General features: G+C 37.8%; 1 protein-coding gene across 2 annotated transcripts in view; it reads right to left on the bottom strand.

The window, feature by feature from the left end:
* Positions 1-10,947: 10,947 nt before the first annotated feature.
* Positions 10,948-18,908, bottom strand: part of SLC12A2 (solute carrier family 12 member 2) — a 55,180-nt gene continuing 47,219 nt past the window's right edge. For both annotated transcript variants that reach the window (XM_085042799.1, XM_085042798.1), the window contains 6 exons: positions 18,292-18,411; positions 18,013-18,124; positions 17,477-17,563; positions 15,536-15,671; positions 14,731-14,798; positions 10,948-13,978 (listed from right to left, as the gene is read on the bottom strand). In XM_085042799.1, the coding sequence (XP_084898925.1) occupies positions 13,843-13,978; positions 14,731-14,798; positions 15,536-15,671; positions 17,477-17,563; positions 18,013-18,124; positions 18,292-18,411 (659 nt within the window). In that variant the 3' untranslated portion in view covers positions 10,948-13,842. The remainder of the gene's footprint in view (positions 13,979-14,730; positions 14,799-15,535; positions 15,672-17,476; positions 17,564-18,012; positions 18,125-18,291; positions 18,412-18,908) is intronic.

Consider the following 18,908-nt stretch of genomic DNA (forward strand, 5'->3'; position numbering starts at 1 on the left):
GTTTTTGTCCTTTTATTCCATTCAGAGTTAAACTGGTGATTGATTTTAAGTAATAGCCAACACTGGCTGGGGTCTGAAACCACATTTTTTTGACATTACTTTCAAATATGGTGGTGCAAGTTTTGTTAAGATTCAAAGCTGCTTCTGGGTAGAATGACTGACATCCATAGAAATAAAAAAGATCTCTAGGGGTCTGATAAATATATACAGGACAGCCCTGACTTTAAGGCTTAACAACTGTCATAAGTGGTTTAGAAGAAGTCTACTCTGTCTCCAGAATGGGAGACACTAACATTGTTAGGTTTTTGTAGCCTTGTTTACAAAAAGAAGCTATCATCAGGTAACACCTGCATTAACTAATCACACAGTAATTACAAAGTACAAAAAATGCTTTATCCCTTCTCTAGAAAGGGATATCCTTATCACCCACCATCTTAAATTGTTCAGACAGTTATGCACAGTCCCAGGCAGAAGCCACTCCCAGCTTCAAATCCAGATGAAAAAATGTTGAATTAAATGAAATGTGGAACTAAAGAAATCCAAGACAGAACCACATCCTTACAATCCAAGCTGTCGCAGTATGTATTTCTATACCCATTTCTCCAAATTCTACCTTTTAACATTCTTGAGCCTTTTAATGAAAAATATTTAATGAGAAAGCTGATTACATATGCAGAGGTAGACCAATGTCCTAGGAAGCTACAAATGGTTATTGGTACGGGTGAATAACATCAATCTTCACTTAACAATTATTCTTCTAGCTTTCATATCATGGCTTCAAATTCCTTAAAAAAAAAAAAAAAAAAAATAGTTCACCTTACCAGTAGTTATGTTGTCCCTGAGAAGTGGAGTCTCCCACCCAGTGTGCAAAGCCATAGACACACAGGGTTTAAATATTTGATTTATTTACATTTGTGGACAGAAAGAGGTGCTGGGTGCTAAATCCACAGAGCCAAACCCCCAAGTACATTTGTAGCCTTCTATTTAGCTGGTATTTATATTTGTTTCCTACTTACATCAGTTATAACTGTCTATACTGTGTACAGACACAGATTTGATTAAAGGATTTTTGCATAATCAAGACAATTTGGGTTTATGGACTTTACTGTGAGAAGATGAAAATTCACACTTAAAATAGGAGGGCATGAAAATGTGACAGGGAAGAACTACATTTCACATCTAAGATAAAATCCTAGGTCCCCATTGTGACTGGTCATATATTTGACACCAAATTGCTCTGGCAGAGGTAGGGAATAAGTTCTTTGCTCACACAGAATTACAGAACTGGAGGAGGAGGTGGTTCTTCACACTTTCCAAGAAGCCAACCACATGTCAGCATGGGTGGTCGCAGAGGAGTTTGATGTGTGTATTCAGGCATGGTTTTAACACGAGCAAGGCCTCCTCTCTGCCTGGGCTTGTCAAGAATGAGGCTGTTACACAAATCCTCTGAAAATATCAGGAAAAAGTATGACTCTAACACTGTCTTTTTTGTGTTAGCAAGTCAGGCATTACTATATTCATGGCCAAGGTTTGTGTGTGTGAGTGACAGAGTTCCAGCTTCCACACTGATGCCAAGCCTTTTCATTTATTTATACATTTTAAACAAACAAATTAATGTTTGTTGGTTCTAAATTACATAATTCTCTTCATTAATTAGCATTCTGTCCTCTGTTGGTTGTTGATTTCTCTCTCTTCATGCTAATTTGGCCCATATTTAATCCTTTTATCATAGTTTTCTCAGACACGGAGTCTCCAGCTTTCCAGGTTGTCATCTCCTCTGTATCTTCTGGCTACTCAAATGTCCTTGAAGTGCCATAAATTTGAGATCCCAGATTTCCAGTCTTCAACTCCTCTTAGCTTTTGTTCATTGAAGCTTGTCAGTGTTTGTTTCAGCAAAATTAAGGTTTCAGCAATTTAATGATCAAATTAACACTACGAGCTGGTGAAGAAACCTAACTTGCGCTGGCTAAAATTGGGATCTGCTTCAGTTAATTAACACAACTAATTAAAAGTCAGCTAGCAAAGTGATAGTGTTTCCATTTCTCCTCAGGGCCAAAGCCAGATCTCCAGACACAAAGAATGCCAGCAGCTCTTGGTGTGCCATCACCTTGACACCTCAAGCAGTGCTTGTGACACAAGCAAGGGGTTTTTGGGGTAAATTTTAAAATCCTGTGACTAAAGACATTTTTACATAAACTAAATATGCAACACTTTCCTGAAGTTTTGTCCAATTCTGGTATTTCTGTACTGCTCATATAAATATAGAAATACCAGGTACTTCTGTGCTTCAAACTATAGCATTTCTGACACAATGTAGACTCAAAAAATCCCTGTCAGTTGCCACTAAGATTTACCCTGGGGCAGGATTACTGAGAGGCTGCCAAAAAAAAGAAATCCCATTCAAAAACAAATCAACACAAATAGGCACTGCTCTAGAAAGACACTCCCTCTTCCCTGCATTGAGGAGAATTAATGAATTACTGTCACCACTACACCTGAATTTAGGAAATACTTTGAATTTTAGGCCAGATCACCAATCTCACAGCTGAAAGTTGGATGCATTCCCAAGGCCTGGCACTTGTGGTTTTGAAGCCAAAGAATAGATATTCATTCAAGAAAACAGGACTTGAACTCAGGTTTACTTATGTAGCTAAAATAATGCATTATATGTAAAATAATTTAAGCCTTATTACTCTTGATGTGCAGAGAGCCCCACGCAGGATTGGGAGGGGGAATATCAAATAACCATCTGACTATAACATTCAGAGGCACCTTCAATTATTTTGAAAAACATTAGCTTAAAGGCAAAAGTCAACACACAGAGCAACCATACCACCCAAAGGCACAAGTTTCACTGTTTTTCTGTCAGCTCCAGAAAAATCTTTCAGCAGCAGGCTGAAAGGAACAGAATAAAAACTTACCAATTCAATAGAAACCCTGTCGAGCAGTTTTCCCCCAAGGGTAAGAGGTAATTGAACTTTTCTCCCCAAATCATATCACATTTCTGAAAGCCATGAATTCTTAAAAATCAGAAATAAAGGCAGCTTCCAGCACCTGAGATAAACAAAACATTTTGGAAGAAATGCTCCCACACAACACTGACAGGCAGAAATGGCCTGAGTCAGGTGTAAACATTGAACACCAACAAGGAAAAGTTGTGCAGTACAAATACAACACATCTGGTGTGCTGTAATTAGATAATAAGGTTAGATAATAATTTTGTGCACATATTTTTACCTGGGTGTATGCACAGCCAACCTCCCAGGAAGCAATCAGGTCTGGGAATTTTGAGACAAACTGTGGAAAAATCCAGGAACTCCTGCCTTTTCCTAAGGGGCTTTTAAAATTGTACAGCCTTCATATTTTATGCTTAATTTCTTAAGACTAAGATTAAGATCCCAGCACCAGTCTCCTGCTATTGAATCCTTCACATCCAAGCTGCTCTCATTTCCAGGTTTTCCTAGTTTTATGGATAACCACAATCTTCAGGTCTGGAGTGAAATCTGCAATCCCACACCATCTGACAGCCACAGAGCTCCTTTTTTACCCCCATCTAAATTACTCATAAATTATGCAAACACCAGCTTAACAATTTCTGTGTCACAATTTTACATTTTTTAAAAAGAAAATACTGTGAAATGACAGCCAGTGTTTGGCTGGATGCCTTCTTTTCGTGGCACTGTTTCAAACACACAGTTGAGAGACTGAAAACCCATAGTTAAGAATCAAGATTCAGCTTGAAACGCCTGCCATGAAATTTATCAGCTGTCTCACAGAGCTTAGATAGAACAAATTAAAACAAAAAGAACCCAACTACAGTAAATTTATAATGCCAAACTTGCTACTGAGGTACCTCAGCTCTTTGTCCCTCAGTCTTGATCAGTAATATTAATCACCAGACAGTCCTGCCAGCAGCACCCACACTTCTGGAAAGTGCTATATGTTTCTCCACAGGCCTCTGAACTGTGTAGGAAAGGACCTTTTCCCAATAATTCATTGAATTCTTGGACTCACGCAGTATTTTAGGCTTTTTCTATTTCAGATTGCCTAAAACTCAGAGAAATCCTTACATTGTGTACTATTTTTACACAGACCAAGCACAGGGATGGTCTCAAATAGCTGCTCTTGAATTAGAGCTGATCTTCCCTGAGATGGCTCCTGGTGTAGCTCATCTATTAATATCTCTCCATGGAAAATACCCACCATACCAGACATGCTGTTAACTAAATAAATAGAAGTTGCTCTTCTTTCTTATCACATGATGCAAAGCAATGTTATTTCTGAGTGTTCCACAGGACAATGAGATCCATCCAGTCCCAAAAAAGCTGTTTTTTTGGCTAAACAGGAGCTGTCAGGGAATCCAGCTTCTAAGCCATGATGAAAATAGAAGACGACAGTCTGAAAATAAATTTTATTGCTATGAGTGATTTTTCACCTGCCGAGAACACAGATTTTTAATTTTGTAAACACACCCACTTCAAAATATGAGAGTTTGTGGAATATGGAGGTAATCACAGATGAGACTTTTTCCCTTCTGGATGAACTGAGTTAGACCCAGCAATTCCTCAGCCTCAACCTCCTCTCCCATGAAAAGGAGTCACATTTGCTCCAGGCAGCAGAACGTGATTAAATGGCCTGGATTGGCTCCTGTGTTTGTGTCTGATGTCCTGGCTGCTCCTGTGTGCTCCCCAGATTTTTCCAGTGAGAGGAAACCTGAGCTGCCCTTCCTCAGGACAAGTGTTCTTAAGGAAAGCACTGTCCAGGGGAAGTGCCAAGGAAAACAAACCACAGCAACCGAGCCTTGAGTGCAGCACCAGCAAAGAAAATGCTTGAAAAGATCTCATTTCTTTAAAGTGACATTGAACACCCATGAAGATTTTGCTGCTGGCAAGAGAGAAAAAAAAACCCCAAACAAACAAAAAACAAACAAACCACCCCCTCCAAAACAAAAACCCAACCAAAAAGCCAAAAAACAAAAAAACCCACAAACAAACAAACAAACCCCCAACAACAACAACAAGCCCAAAAAACCCAAAACCAACAACAACCAATCAAAAAACCCCACCAAAAAACCCCAAAACAAACTAGCGAGAGACAACATGAACAGGGTGTCAAATATGGATATAACTTGGCATGCCTAATAAAAACAAACAAACACACACAGACAACAAACCCATCCTTTGTGAAAAACAGTGGTTTTTTAGTTTCTGGAGTTTCAAGATGAACACAGACAGAAAATGGGGTCACATCTATTTATTCACATTGTTAGGGTCACAGTGCCAGATCTGCCTTCTCTGTTGTTCAGGCAATACTTTCCAAAATGAATAAAATGGAAATTTCCTCTATACATGAGAAGAAACCACTCCTAATTCTCACACTTCTTTGTCTCTCTTCAGACTAACAACATCAGTTAATATCATATAAATACCTTTTTTTGTGAAATAACCATCACCTTCCTAGGAAAGCTCCTTAGATTTGCTTTTGTTTAGTGTTGCTAACTAATTAAGCAGTCCTTTTTCCTGAATTTTTCACTTTCAGCCACATAATAGCATACAAAGAGCTGTGCATTCAGGTGTAGAATGTTGTCTGTGCCAAACAAACTGGTTATGGGAGCAACTAAGAGCAAATACTCTAAAGTGACCCAGAGAAAAACCAAGGTTTGTTAAAAATCAAGAGGAAGCAGAATCCAGAATATGATCCACACAAGCTGTCAAACCCTCAGAATTTTCAATGATGCAAGCAATATTAAGCATGCTGCAACTAAATGGTTTATACTGAAAAAAGGAAAAAGACAAAAAACAGTGAGAAAACAAAAATGTCAAAGATTTTAAGACTTTCCACAGTACAAAGTGCTATTAAAAAAAAAATTACTACACACAGAAGGCATTCATACACCCTTGTTGTCATCCTGTGTATTTCCTTACAGCACTTTTGATGTCCTCTCCAAAGCAGAACTCAGAACCACAGGATCTCATTCCCAGGGATTCATCTTCTGCCAGTTCACTCCAACTATCATTTCACAGCTACTCTCGTGGCAGACGCATAAATTTTCATGACTCTCATCTCCTCAGCCGAGACATGAGATGCCTGCAGCATTTTTGCAGGTGACCTGATATTCCTTTCTGTTCTGACAAGAGCATTTAGGTGCCTCAGAGCACGTTTGAAGTGTGAAATGTTTGAAATGTGTGTTCTCCCACCAGCCAGAAGACCAGGTGGGAGAGTGAACACATTTACCCAACACCTGTTGATTTAGGAAGCAGAAATATTTCTGTGTCTTAAAACAAAAAAACCTGAAAGCCTCCTAGAAAAGTGTGGAATATCCCCCAATAACTACTTACAGGTGGCTCCCCTGGAGGACAAGCAGCACAAACTACCCAAACCTGTCAGGCAGTGTGACCTGACCAGCTCCACTTTTACTACTCCCACTCTGAAAATCTGAAATCCTAGGAGCAACCTTGTCATTCCTTCAATCTCCATGTACCACAGGCCAGTTTCAAAAATCTGTACCCATATTGCAGTGAAGCCAGTGAAAATGCAGATATTTTCCTGCTTTTGTTTAGGTTTGGGAAGTATCTTGCCATATTCTTAGGGACTGAAGGAGCAAGCTGTTTTATGTACTTGATTTTTCTTTATCAGGGACTATTAATTATTCCACATCACAGGAATGTTTTAAAGTAGATGACAAAAAGTAATTTTAAATAAAAGGTGTTATTTTAAAGTGATCACCAAAAAATGTTCCCCGTTAAAGGGAAGAGAAAGCATGACTGTTATTCACAGGAAAATCTGAAAAAAAGGATTGATCTGAATTCCAAATCTACCACTAAGTTCTTTTCTGGCACAAATGCTGCCATAAAATATAGTTCTTATGATCCAAACAAGGACAAACCTACCAAATCAGAGCTTATTGTTCTTTATTTAGACACCAACTACAAATAGACAAATCTACAGTAGGAGGAGATGGTTTTTATTACTAGCCTTGTCTAATCCTGGGAAAGTGAGTACTTCTTGACTGTGGTGCATTTGGAGTGATGGCTCATGGATAGATACATTTGCAAAGACAGACTCCAAACCACAAATTAATGCTGGAATGTTTTGTGTCCGGGGCAGAATGAGTTTTCTAGGGTGACTGACGGGTTTGAGGGCTGGCCAACAGGATGGAAAAAGTGAGATTTGTGCTCTGGCTAGAGAGGAAATCATAATCTTGCCCTTCCAAGTCTCAGCTGAGAATTAATCCTCATTTTTCTAGATCCTTACAAACATGGCAAGGACATGAAAGCTGCCCTGCAATACAGTGAAAATAAAAATATCATGAGTAAAGAGCACTCAGTAAGGGTCAACATGCACTTGCCAAAGGCTGAACTCTCCTCATAAATCCTGCCATGCCTGAATTACTACTATTACTACTTGAAGAGTACAGAAAGATTTTAATGAGAACAAAGACTCTTAACAATGCTCCATAAAATGAGATCTGTGTGAGGGTAGCCAAAATCCCACGTGAAAGCTCACACTAGTGTGTGGTTAGCCTTGATTTCACCTGCTAATTCTGCAAATAGCTGTCCTTGTTTGACTCTGTAGGGTTCTGTTTGTTCCTCTTGGCAGGCACTGTGCTTCGACCTGCCACGATTTCCAGGTGCTTAGACTACAAGCTTAACTTTTCTGCTGCTATTTTTGCACCTTATCAAATGGTTTTTATTCCATTTTTTCTTTCACCCCTGCTGCTCATCAGAGAGGAGCTGCATTAAACTTCCCCCAGGGTTTATAAAACACACAGGCTAGCACTGGATTATCTGACACACGTTTTTTTGTAGAACTGTCCCACCCCATGCTTGAGGTGTAATTTTATTTACTGCTACTGTGAATGTTTTTGTATGTAATTGGCAACAGTAGTACAATGGAATTGTTCAAGAGTCTCTATAATTTGCAACACTCTGGTTAAACCATCCAGCCAGGCAGCTTGGTCTGAAAAAATGAGTAACTTCACAGGGCTGGGAGTGAGGATATTTCAAGGCTAATCCCAGCTCTCTAATTTTCAGGCAGAGCCTGTGGAAATCCTTTGCTTGTGACTGACTCCATGCTGCCATCTGTTTTGCAGAGACAAATTTAATTGCAGAGAGATGTTCCAAGATTTAGTGGCTGTAAATCTGTTCAACAGAGTGATAAAGTTATTTTCAGGCTAAATTAACTTGAAAATGTCTGAACTATTCAGTCCCCTTCAGTACTTTAAATAGCCAGTACTTGAATATTTCAGGATGACACAAAGCTTTTTTTGACCAGCTCCCACCTTTGTGGTTGGAAGCAGCAGACATTTGTCGTTTGTCACTTATGAAGCAAAAATACCTTATCAGAATGTTATAGATTATTCTGAAACTGGATTGGACATGCCAGTGTGCTCTGTTTTCTAACATCTCTTCCCTCTCTGCCTGCAGCATTTCTCCTGCTCTCTAAGGTCAATACAGCTGGAAAGTGCCACTGAGAAAAGCAGTTATCATCACCCAGTGTGTTATGAAATGATTACTCAGTGGTGAAAAAGGCTGTTTGAACTCATCAGGCAGCATCTGCTTGGAGATTCCTGCATCCCTTTGGAGCAAAATCAGAGTATTCTTTCCCACAGGGCCTGATGGAATTAATACTAAACTCTGCTCCAATCCAGTCAAAATTTTGAAAAAAATTATGGAAAATAATGTTATTATGCTGATAGCTGTTGTTAATTCGAAGTACTAAGTGGTTAAATCAAAGAAACCAATGGAGTAGTGCAGGAAGAGTGCTTTTGGCAGTGCAGTTTCAGGCATTACACGAACTGCTGAAAGACAGTGGTGCCACCTGGTGATGCTATTTTAGTTGGAACTCCTAGAAAACTCTACAGGAATAGCATTTCCCTCACCAAAAATAATCTGCTACCAGGAGTTTTGCTATCACTGTGGATGGGACTGAGGGAATACAAACGGGAGGAACCTGGACACAGAACCTCACACTGGAATTTGGTTTGGCTACAGCTCAGCAGGGTGAGTTTTCCCAGATCCCAGGGAGCAGGATTGTGATGTCTGTCACATCCAGGGGCTACTGCCATCAGATTCTTGTGAACAGGCATAAGGGCAGTGAAAGGCACGAGAGGGGATGCTTTACTTTTATTTTTATATCAGCATTAGCAAGGCAGAGCAGACTGACATTTCCCTGCAGGTCTTTGCTCTTGCTCACTGTAGATTGGCTCAGTGCTGAGAGATGTCTAGAGGAGGATGGGTTAAAAGGTTTAATTTAGTACATCCTGGCAGTTTAAATCCTGAGGGATTCCTTTTCCCTGCTCCCCATAATGTTGTGATGTGGGGTTAAATGCAGCAGGGTGTAGAGCAGGTTCCTGCAGATACAAATCCAATGTTTTCTGAAAGAGACAGAAGGCAGACCAAGGAGGAGAGCAAGAAAAACTCATCTGAGGTTCCTTTTCCTGTTCTCCATTCAGTAACAACAGGATTCAGTCAGAAATCAGCAGAGGCTGGACTTGGTCACACTGGTTGTGCAGCTGCCAGCAAGTCCAGAGGATACAGTCCCAAGGATGGAGCACTTTCTGTCAGCACCAGATGCACCTCTGGGCATAGGAAGCCTTTCATTTCAACAAAACATCTTGCCTGCTGCTGTTTGGAGAAGGTGGCTGCACCTGCTTCAGCATTTACTCATTCATTCCATGCTGCCACTCAAAGCTTTGCAGCAGTTTGCATCACCCTGCCCTAAACGCAGTGGCCTCCAGCAGCCTAATCCAGTCTGAACTCTGGAAACCCATTTTGCACCACTCTGCCAAAAGGCAGAACAGCAGGAAGGATTGGGTGATGCACCACTTGCTGCCTCTGTGGTCTCACTGACCTGAAAGCCTGGCTTTCCCACCCCAGCTGAACACAAACCAGGTTTTGGGATTATCAGGATCCACAGAGTTTGTGTGGGGAAGGAAAGCACCAAGGTGAGGGGTGTCCTGCTTCCCTGTTTTAAAGCAAAATAACAGCACTGTGCAGTGTGAGCCTTCACTCTGAAGTGATGAGATTGACCTTGATCAAATCCTCATTTCTTAGCTTCAAGCGCAGGCTTGAAGTCAATTAAGTAAGAATTCAGCACAAAGTAATGTCATTGCTCAGATCCACTTCACACTGCTCCAGCAGACAGGAGGATCTAGAAAAAGCTGATACAAACCTTCTGTGCCTCTTTACAGAGCAGAGCAGGGTAGAGCTGATGCCACAGGTGCTGGCAGTGAACTAAAAACAAGCTTTCCGTTTCCCAAACCTCACTCTGAAGGCCTCAATTTAAACATTTCTAACAATGGATATACAGAACAGCTCTGAATGTAGCAGAGGTTAAATACTAAAACCAAAGAGGTTACAGTTTTTCAGTGGTTCTAAGTAGGATTTTAATGACAGAACTCAGCCCTTCTTCTCATTATACTTTTAAACTTCAGTTTTTCAACAATTTCTCAGTTGAGTGCACACTAGTGAACTTGAGGCTAAACAGGTCTTGTTAGAAGCAAGCTGTTTCCCCAAAATATTTCATGTCCCAGTGGACTACTGTTTCAAGGGACACACAGGAGTTGAGAGTCCTCTGTGCTCAGGAGCAAAATGAATGGAAACAGATTTTCAGACACCCACATTCCAGCTGAAAAACACCATGGGCAAGTCTGGCAAGTCATGACAAATTTTACAAGGTTAATTTGTTATGCAACCACTGCTGTTTCTAACCCAGATGCAAACATTCTTCTCCCAAAAAAACAAAATGGTTTTTGCTTTTACACCAGACACATGAATTGCTTTAAGTTCCCCTGGTCCTGTGCAAATTCCACTACAAAGGTAATTATCAGATGGATGAAATATTCACGTGTCAAGAACTAAATTCAGCATTGACATGTTGGATTATGAACATTATTCCCTTCCCACCACAAAAAAAAAAAAAAAAAAGTTTAGTTAGACAAGACAGTTGTATTGAATTCACTTCTTTTATTGCAGTGACATCCCCCTGGTACAAAGTATTAACTGCAATAATTACGTTAAAACATTAGAAAAGCATTTGTGTGGGACAGTTACAGTACAGTGTCAAATCTTACATCTTCAAACCAAGTGGGCCACGACCCACTAACGCCCAAATCTTTAAATTATTTTTAGTTATTTTTTTAAATATGTAATGTCAGAAAAAAGCATATAAAAAGAAATGTATGTAAAAGGAAACCTAAATACAAGTGAACAAATAAATAATTGATTTTCACCAGCTATTACTGTCCTTCTAAACCCATAAAAAGGAACTTAATCTATAAGAAGGTATGACTTGCCATGTGTAAGTGATTTACTTTCTCATGTAATTAATGATGATTGGAAAATAAGTAAATTTGGCGTCAAAATCAAAGCAGGAGTTGGAGTGACTGCCACTAACTGACATCTGTTGCAGACAATTACCATTAACTGTTCAATTTTAAGTGAGAAAATAATCTTGGAACTTGCCCTCATGCCTAGCATTAGTGGACTCCTGAGAGTGCATGTGAAAAGCATCCTACGGTATTTCACAGACATGACCTTAACTATCCCCATATGCATATTTAGATATATTTTATATAATTTTATACACATATATGCATGTATACACACACTTCATTTGGTTTCTGTGTTGTGTTACAGATCACAAGCAATGGTTTCCTGAATGGGCAAATAAACCTTTTAAGTAAGTGTACCTGTGCACGTTTTGTTTTTGTTTTTTTTTTTAAAGATAGCAGCACTAAGTCCATGCCATACTGTCCATCTGCTCAAAAGAATGTTACCCACGAAACAAGGAGAAATGTGGCAATGATTCCATATGCACAATGTGACAACCTTATCCCCTACAAAACACTGTAAAACCTGTGATATTTACGTTGGTAAGTTTGATCCACATCCCCTCACCTGGAAGGAAACAGCACTTTGACTGTGCACTGTCTGTCTTGTCTTACAATGTTTTATCATAACAAGCTGGGTTCATGCTGGCATCAGTTATCTCACACTTAGCAGCAAGACATGCATGTTTGTTTTTCTAAAAAGTTTTTTCAAAAGTGAAATGATTCCATAGCCTCAAATCCAATTGACAAACAGCAAAAAAAGGAAAAAAAAAAAAAAGGACTTTTTGCAGTTTACCAAGAACTTGACAACAGTGTACACTGCACAGTGTATTTTTATCTTTAATCACAAGAAGTTGAAGCTCCACCTTGCCACACAATGATTATACTTTGTCCTTCAAAAGGAAGTTACATTTCAATTTGATCCTGTATTTAGGAAAAAAAAAAACAAACACCAAAACAAAAAAACAACAAAAGAACAAACACCAAAACAAAAAAAAAAAAAACCCAAAAAACCTTTTCTGTGCATCCTTAAATGAAAGTCACTCACCCACTGGTAAACTGATCCAGTAGCATGTCCAATGCTAATATCAAAAGCTTGTGAAATGTTTTTAGGCAATCCTTTCTATCCAAAATATATTAGGAATTTAAAAAAGAGTTCACATTACTAACCTTCATACAAAGGCTCAAGTGAAATTTCTTTTGCAGGTGTTTGTAGTAGACTAAATTGTGAAGTTTCCAAAATATACAATGAAAGGGCACACAAGACTGGCAGTTTCTTTATTGAACATAGAAAATGTATAAAGTAGGATGTATGGAATAGATCAAAACTGCTAGACGATCAAACCTGAGTATTATTTAATAAGACTAAATGCATTTTCTGACAACTGAATGAATTGACCTAAAAACATCTCCCCTAAGAACTTAGTGGTCCGTTTAACCATTTGTTGAAAAATGCGAGAGAACTGCAGCTTTTACATTTCATACTGGATAGCACAATTCCACATAGTGTTTACTGTTTTCTGTTAGATAGCATCACATTGCTTATATTATCCCCATTCAAGCCTTAAGTCGAGTTTTGTTTCAAAAATAAGTTGAAAGTGACACTGAAATGTAAGAGGCCAAGAACTAGGACAGGTCTTTTTTTAAATTTTCTTCTGATCTGTATTAAGTTGAGAAACCTCAGCCAGCAAGATGAGCTTGATTTCACAGCAGAGCTAAGACCAAGAGGGTACTTTCTACCCTCTGCTGAGGCAGATAATGTTAGCTGTCTGTCTCAACACATTGTCAAATTTGAGAAAAAGAACCCTCTCTCTGCAAGCAGAATTAGTTTTATTTTGACTGTTACAAAACTTAGTGACACTAACATAAGGGATTTGCTTTAGTTCAACTGACCTGCCCCAATTCTCACCTTTAAATCTAACAGATATAATAATTAAAAAAAAAAAACCAAAAAACTTTCTGACGATAGAAAACATACAGTACTAAGAACTAATAGCTCAATGGAAGACTGAAAAGCAGCATTCATTTTTATTGTAATATGGAATAGACTAGAAACTAAAGGAAGTCTGATCTAAACTCTTAGTTGAAGGCAGATTTTGACATTCTATATAAATTTACAAAATAGGATGTATGGGTGAGATTTGGTTAATTTCAGAAGGCACCTCAAGGCTAAAAGGCTTTTATAAATCTATAATCCTTTCATTGATCAAAAATACAACATTTTATTGCTGCTATTCAAATAGCAAACAAAAAGCTTGTCTTGTTCTTCAGTCTAACAAGGAATCCTCCCCCATTAAGCAAGATTAAATTACAGAAAATATAGAATAAAACTGAAGATGTCACAACTTTAGAAATACAGTGACTTTCCTTGTGTGCTTTCAAGTCAGTGAAATAGTGAAAGAAGAGTCACTTTTTGCCTTTGTGATGTTAATGAACTATAGACCACGTCAGTCACTCTCCCCTGGGCACTGAAGTACCATTTCACCACAGCTGTGCCATGTGCAGTACTCTTAGGAATAGAAGGTGAGGACACTCTGATGATTCCCACGAACAAGGAGAATTGGTGGCAGATCTTTAGAGAGAACTTCTAGCCAGGCCATGTACAGTGCACTGGAAACTGCTCCTTTCCGTGCCACGGGCAAGCTCCTGCAACCAGCAAGGAAACAACATTCACTGAGCAGAAAAACCTGGCCAGGTGCAAGTCAGATCATGATAAACGTGACTGGTGATTCTAGAAAAAACTAAATATTAAGTCAAATTTCCTAAGTGTTTTAATTTATTTCTTCCCCTCAATCAGAATTCATGAGTTGAGAGTTTGTATCTTAAACATCTCAAGCCTTTGCATCTATTTCCTCCTCACTTTTGGGCTGTTACCACCATTTAATATTCAGGCAGCTTCATGCAGAATTCTCCTCAGTTGAGGACATTCTCTTGAAAGAATCTTCAATATTTTAAAATATAGCAAGTAAGAAAACTACAATCTGCCTCTGCTTGTTTACACCAAAAGCAATTAAAAAAAAATATGTGAGCAAGATAATTGACTTAACATTACCTTGAGAGATCTCCTAGAAAAGGAAATCATAGAAAGGACTTGAAAAAGAGGACAATAACTGCATGAGGAAGTAGAAAGGATGTGTGAATCCTGAGCTGCACTACAAATGTGGAGGTGATCAACTAAAGTGTCATAATCCAAAGCACAACTCTAAAAAGGACATTATTTGTTCAGCAGAATAGTATCTCCATACTTCTAATAAATACAGTCAGCACTGAAATCTTGAATATTTCTATCCCTCAATGCCAAGGCAAAGGCTTGTTCCTGATCCCTATTTATGTTTATATTTCAAATTACAGCTCCATATCAATTAGGGCAACACCACAAATCCAAGCAGTTTACTCACATGACAATTATGTTAGCTGTACTTGAATGCTCTTTCAGCAACTCATTTAGCCTGATCTGTCGGTAAGTCTGTAAATAAAATGAAACTTTTTAGGAACAGCTTTTATTCCAAAATGACAAAAAGTTAATTTGTTAAAAAAAAACCCCAAAAACCCCAAAAAAATCCAGTTATGACCAATTGGAATGAGTAATTAATAAAAAGCAGGTATTTTCATCTCAGTGTGGAAACTTGTTCTTATTACCAAAAAACCTACAGTTGTAAGGCTGGGAAAAAAGAAAGCAGCAAGTTTAAAATGTAGAAGTAAGCCAAGTACTACCCTTTTACAGGATAACCTTTCCTCCTCCAAAGAAACACTTGGGAAGAAATATTTCTGGAATCTCTATAGTGCACAATAGCTTGGGAAAGATGTCAAACCTTTAACTGCTCCTCTGCACCACAAGGTGTTGTTTGGTTTTGGTGGTGTTTCTTAAAAATTATGAAGTAAAACACATCATCTTAGTCAAAAAAAAAAAAAAAAGAGTTCCCAACACCTGGATATAGACTAAATTATTATAAACTAACTGCTGAAATACTATAGGAAAGCAGACTGCCCCCTACTCATCCTCAAATGCAGAACCTTTTTGCTTTTGTGAACCATCTAAATGGTTTTAGATGCTCCTTTTTATCTGCTATTTACAAAAACTGCTATGGAAGAGAGAACAGCAAGAATGAACTCAGTGGTATCACAACCACAAATGCAGTAGGAGAAAAAACAAGTTTTAACAGACGTAACACTTGAAAGAAAACAGAAAACAGAAAACAGAACCTTTGTTTTGTAAAGCTCAAGCTCATTATCTGTTATCCTCCATGGCTCATCCTCCTTCATTTTATCTGCAACTTCTTGTTCTTTATCATCCTCGTGAAGTCTGAAGGGCTCTATCATTTCCTCAAAAGCTGCAATACTGGAAGGATTAAGTGAACAGATATTAGAACAGAAATTAGTCTTTATGTAAAAAATTACTTTCATGGTATCAAGAAGTAAGTTTTGTTCTACTACATAAAAATAAACTGAAGTTTTTTGCCCTGCCTGCTGCAGTTAGAACATCAAATCATCTCTTTGCACATGCAGACACTGATTCAGCAAACAATTCACCATACAAATAAAATTTTACTCAGTTCCAAAATTTCACTCTGATTTTAAAAATCAGTACTAAACTAAAAAAAATGTACAGTAACTAGGAGCAGCTTCTTCAGAACTAACTTTGAAAATGGGGGAGGTTACATGTTACACCAAAACCAGCTATCAATTCTCATGCTACTGCTATTAGGATTCTGGCTTTGATCTTTTTTTTTTTTTTCTTTTTTGCCTCTTTTATCTCTTTCCAATACAGTCCTGGAGCCACATGCAAATGGAAAAACTCAGACATCTTACTCAGTCTTCCTCTCACACTCGTTAGAATATGAATACTTTGAATTTACTAGAACTTTAGAGCAAGAATTTCAGAGTACAACCTTCTGAAGATCAAGGCTGAATTATTTTCTGCTAGAAAAAACAGCTCATATTACTCCACTTTTCTACCTACATTTCCTCCAGGAAATGCCTACGTTACTAACAAAACAATCTTTGTATCTACCCTTGGTGGTCTTTACTGTAGAATGACTTCACCTTAATCAAAGAAAGAAAACAAATGTGATTTGCTGTTTTTTGGCTGAACTTAAAGGAGATCTACTAATAATATTATATTATTATACAGCAAATGCTCAAAACAAATCTTCTTCCACTTGGTTTTCAGCTGTTATTAATACCTAAATGGTATTTAGAAATATTTTGGATATACTGTGGGGATGTATCCACAGAGATAGAAAAAATGCTCTCAGAAGAAACAATTCATGGATCGCTTCTATTAAATAAAAACAATTCTGTGTGATCCTGCAGTCTCAGTGATGTATAAATGAGTGCTACTCCATCAGAGTTTACACCTTTCACAGCTAAGCATCCAACAGCACCAGAGTTCCTGCAGCACTTTGTTTTACTCTGCTTCAGTTGCTCAAAGTTTCCCACACATTTAAGAAAAAACTATTAAAAAGGGTATAAATGAACTCATATTAACATTTAGCATTTAAGCAAGTTCTAAAGTAACACTTTTCAATTTCCATGGCATACCAAGACTTTCAGATAAATGCATGCCCATATAAAAGATAATTTTACAACTTCAGCAAACTCAAGAAGGCCTGAAGGGAAAGGAGGATAATGGGAAAAGAGTATTTTTAGATCATCCACATCCACATTCACATTCTTATAAATTTGTGCTGAAAGCCATCTACATTTAACGTTTTTTTGAACTTGAAAGTAAGAAATCTCCTAAGTATGATCATTCCTGTGTCCATTAACAGTCCAAGCAATTTAAAAAAAAAAAGAAAATCCCACATCAGACTATTTCCAGACCAAATTTTGTTACATTAAACTAAGATTTTATGAGATTCAGATCATTTAAGTTTTGGTGAACATCTTTCTTCTTACAGAAGATTGCTCCAGACAATTCTCATTTTTTTTCAAACTTCATTTTTCTGAATTTAACATTACAGAGTAAGGGCCAGAGATTCAAAAAAATACAGATTTCTATATTCTTGGACATAGGAGTTAATTTCCTGCATTTTTGTGAAATGCTTGATGTCACAAGAACTTCTGTACTCTAACTTCTGTGTCCTAAATGAATGACTGACATCACAAATTCAACAAACAAACATCATGCGTTTCAAGACTTACTTTTCTTTCTTTGGCTTAGTATTAATATCCCCAAGAACCATAATATCTGAGAAGTCTATCCGAAATTTGCTGAGCAAAGTAGCCATCCTGTACCAGAAAAACAAGCCTTTATATGTGATCATACTTTTAATTATCTCACAGAGTAAACAGATAGATGTCTGTAAATAAAACACAGCAGTTTAAGAAACAGAAAAAAAGCATCCTAAATGTAACAAGGAAAAAAACCAAACTGACTTGGCATATAAATATAAATCAACATGCTTTTGGAAAATAAACCCAAAATAAGAGAAGTGGTATCCCTTAAAGACAATCTCAGAAAATATTTGGAAAAGAAAATGTTATTGCAGAAAAACTAGTTTGAGGTTACTCATTCAAAAGCAATCTGGGAGAAATGAAGCCTTTTTTGAGAAAGGCAACAGAATATGATTACACCTCAAGTGAAGAACAACTGATACAAGGCAAGTTGGAAGAGAAACTAATCCAATGTGTAACATGCTCTATTTACATTTGAAATGGAATTTTTAAGGCAAACTCACGCTCTTCTGTCATGATCAATCCTGTTTATTTTTCCACCAATGAACACCCTGATCTTGCACTCTTTCCACTTCTTCTTGGTTGTAATAAGGTAAGGAATCAACAGTGTCAGACCTGTGTTTAGAACAGAATTTGAGAAAGATTAAGAAAACTGCACTTTGTTAAATAGTACAGACTTAAAACGAATTGGCTAACAGATATCTATTAAGAACAAATCCAAAATTATTCCAATAAATTCTTTTATCAACATTTAAAGCTTTGTAAATTATAAAGCACATTACCTCCATCATCAAAGAGCCACCAGACATCAATATTGCTCTTGCCTTGCTTCTTCTGGAACTGAGAACTGGCATCAAGAAGTCTTTGGTCAGCCAGGTTTAAAGGAGATGAGCTCTTTGAATCTGGGAAAAAAGTATAGTAAAATTTTGGTTTTTAAGTGTTTTGCTTAATCACTTTGAAAATCATCAAAAGGAACTCCTTAATATTTTGTGATATACCTACTTTTGAATTAAAAATTCTCCTTTTTGCCCCCCAGCCCAACTCCAAATTTTGATTGACTGGCTCTAGACTGAACTGGCTGTACTCAGGGAGTCTGGAGACTCATAATTTCAGCAGCTGAAGTAATTTAGCAGACATCTGAGAAATAAAGGATGTGTGAGGTCTTTAGACAGGGATTTGCCTGGACAATTTAATTAACCTTGCTCCAGAGCTTTAGGCCATACATTGTTGCTACCTCTTGCAAATGACATAGTTTCCCTAAAAATATATAGATAACTAATTTTACAAGTAAATACAATGTCCAAAGCAATTCCTTCCTTAAATCCGGTTTTCTTTAACCATGTGGTGAAAATAAAAGCTGCTTATGCATTTTGGGTCCTACCTTCTGCAACAAGTACTG

The sequence above is a fragment of the Lichenostomus cassidix genome, chromosome Z, assembly GCF_008360975.1.
Source record: "Lichenostomus cassidix isolate B80296 chromosome Z, HeHo_3.0, whole genome shotgun sequence".
Taxonomy (NCBI): domain Eukaryota; kingdom Metazoa; phylum Chordata; class Aves; order Passeriformes; family Meliphagidae; genus Lichenostomus; species Lichenostomus cassidix.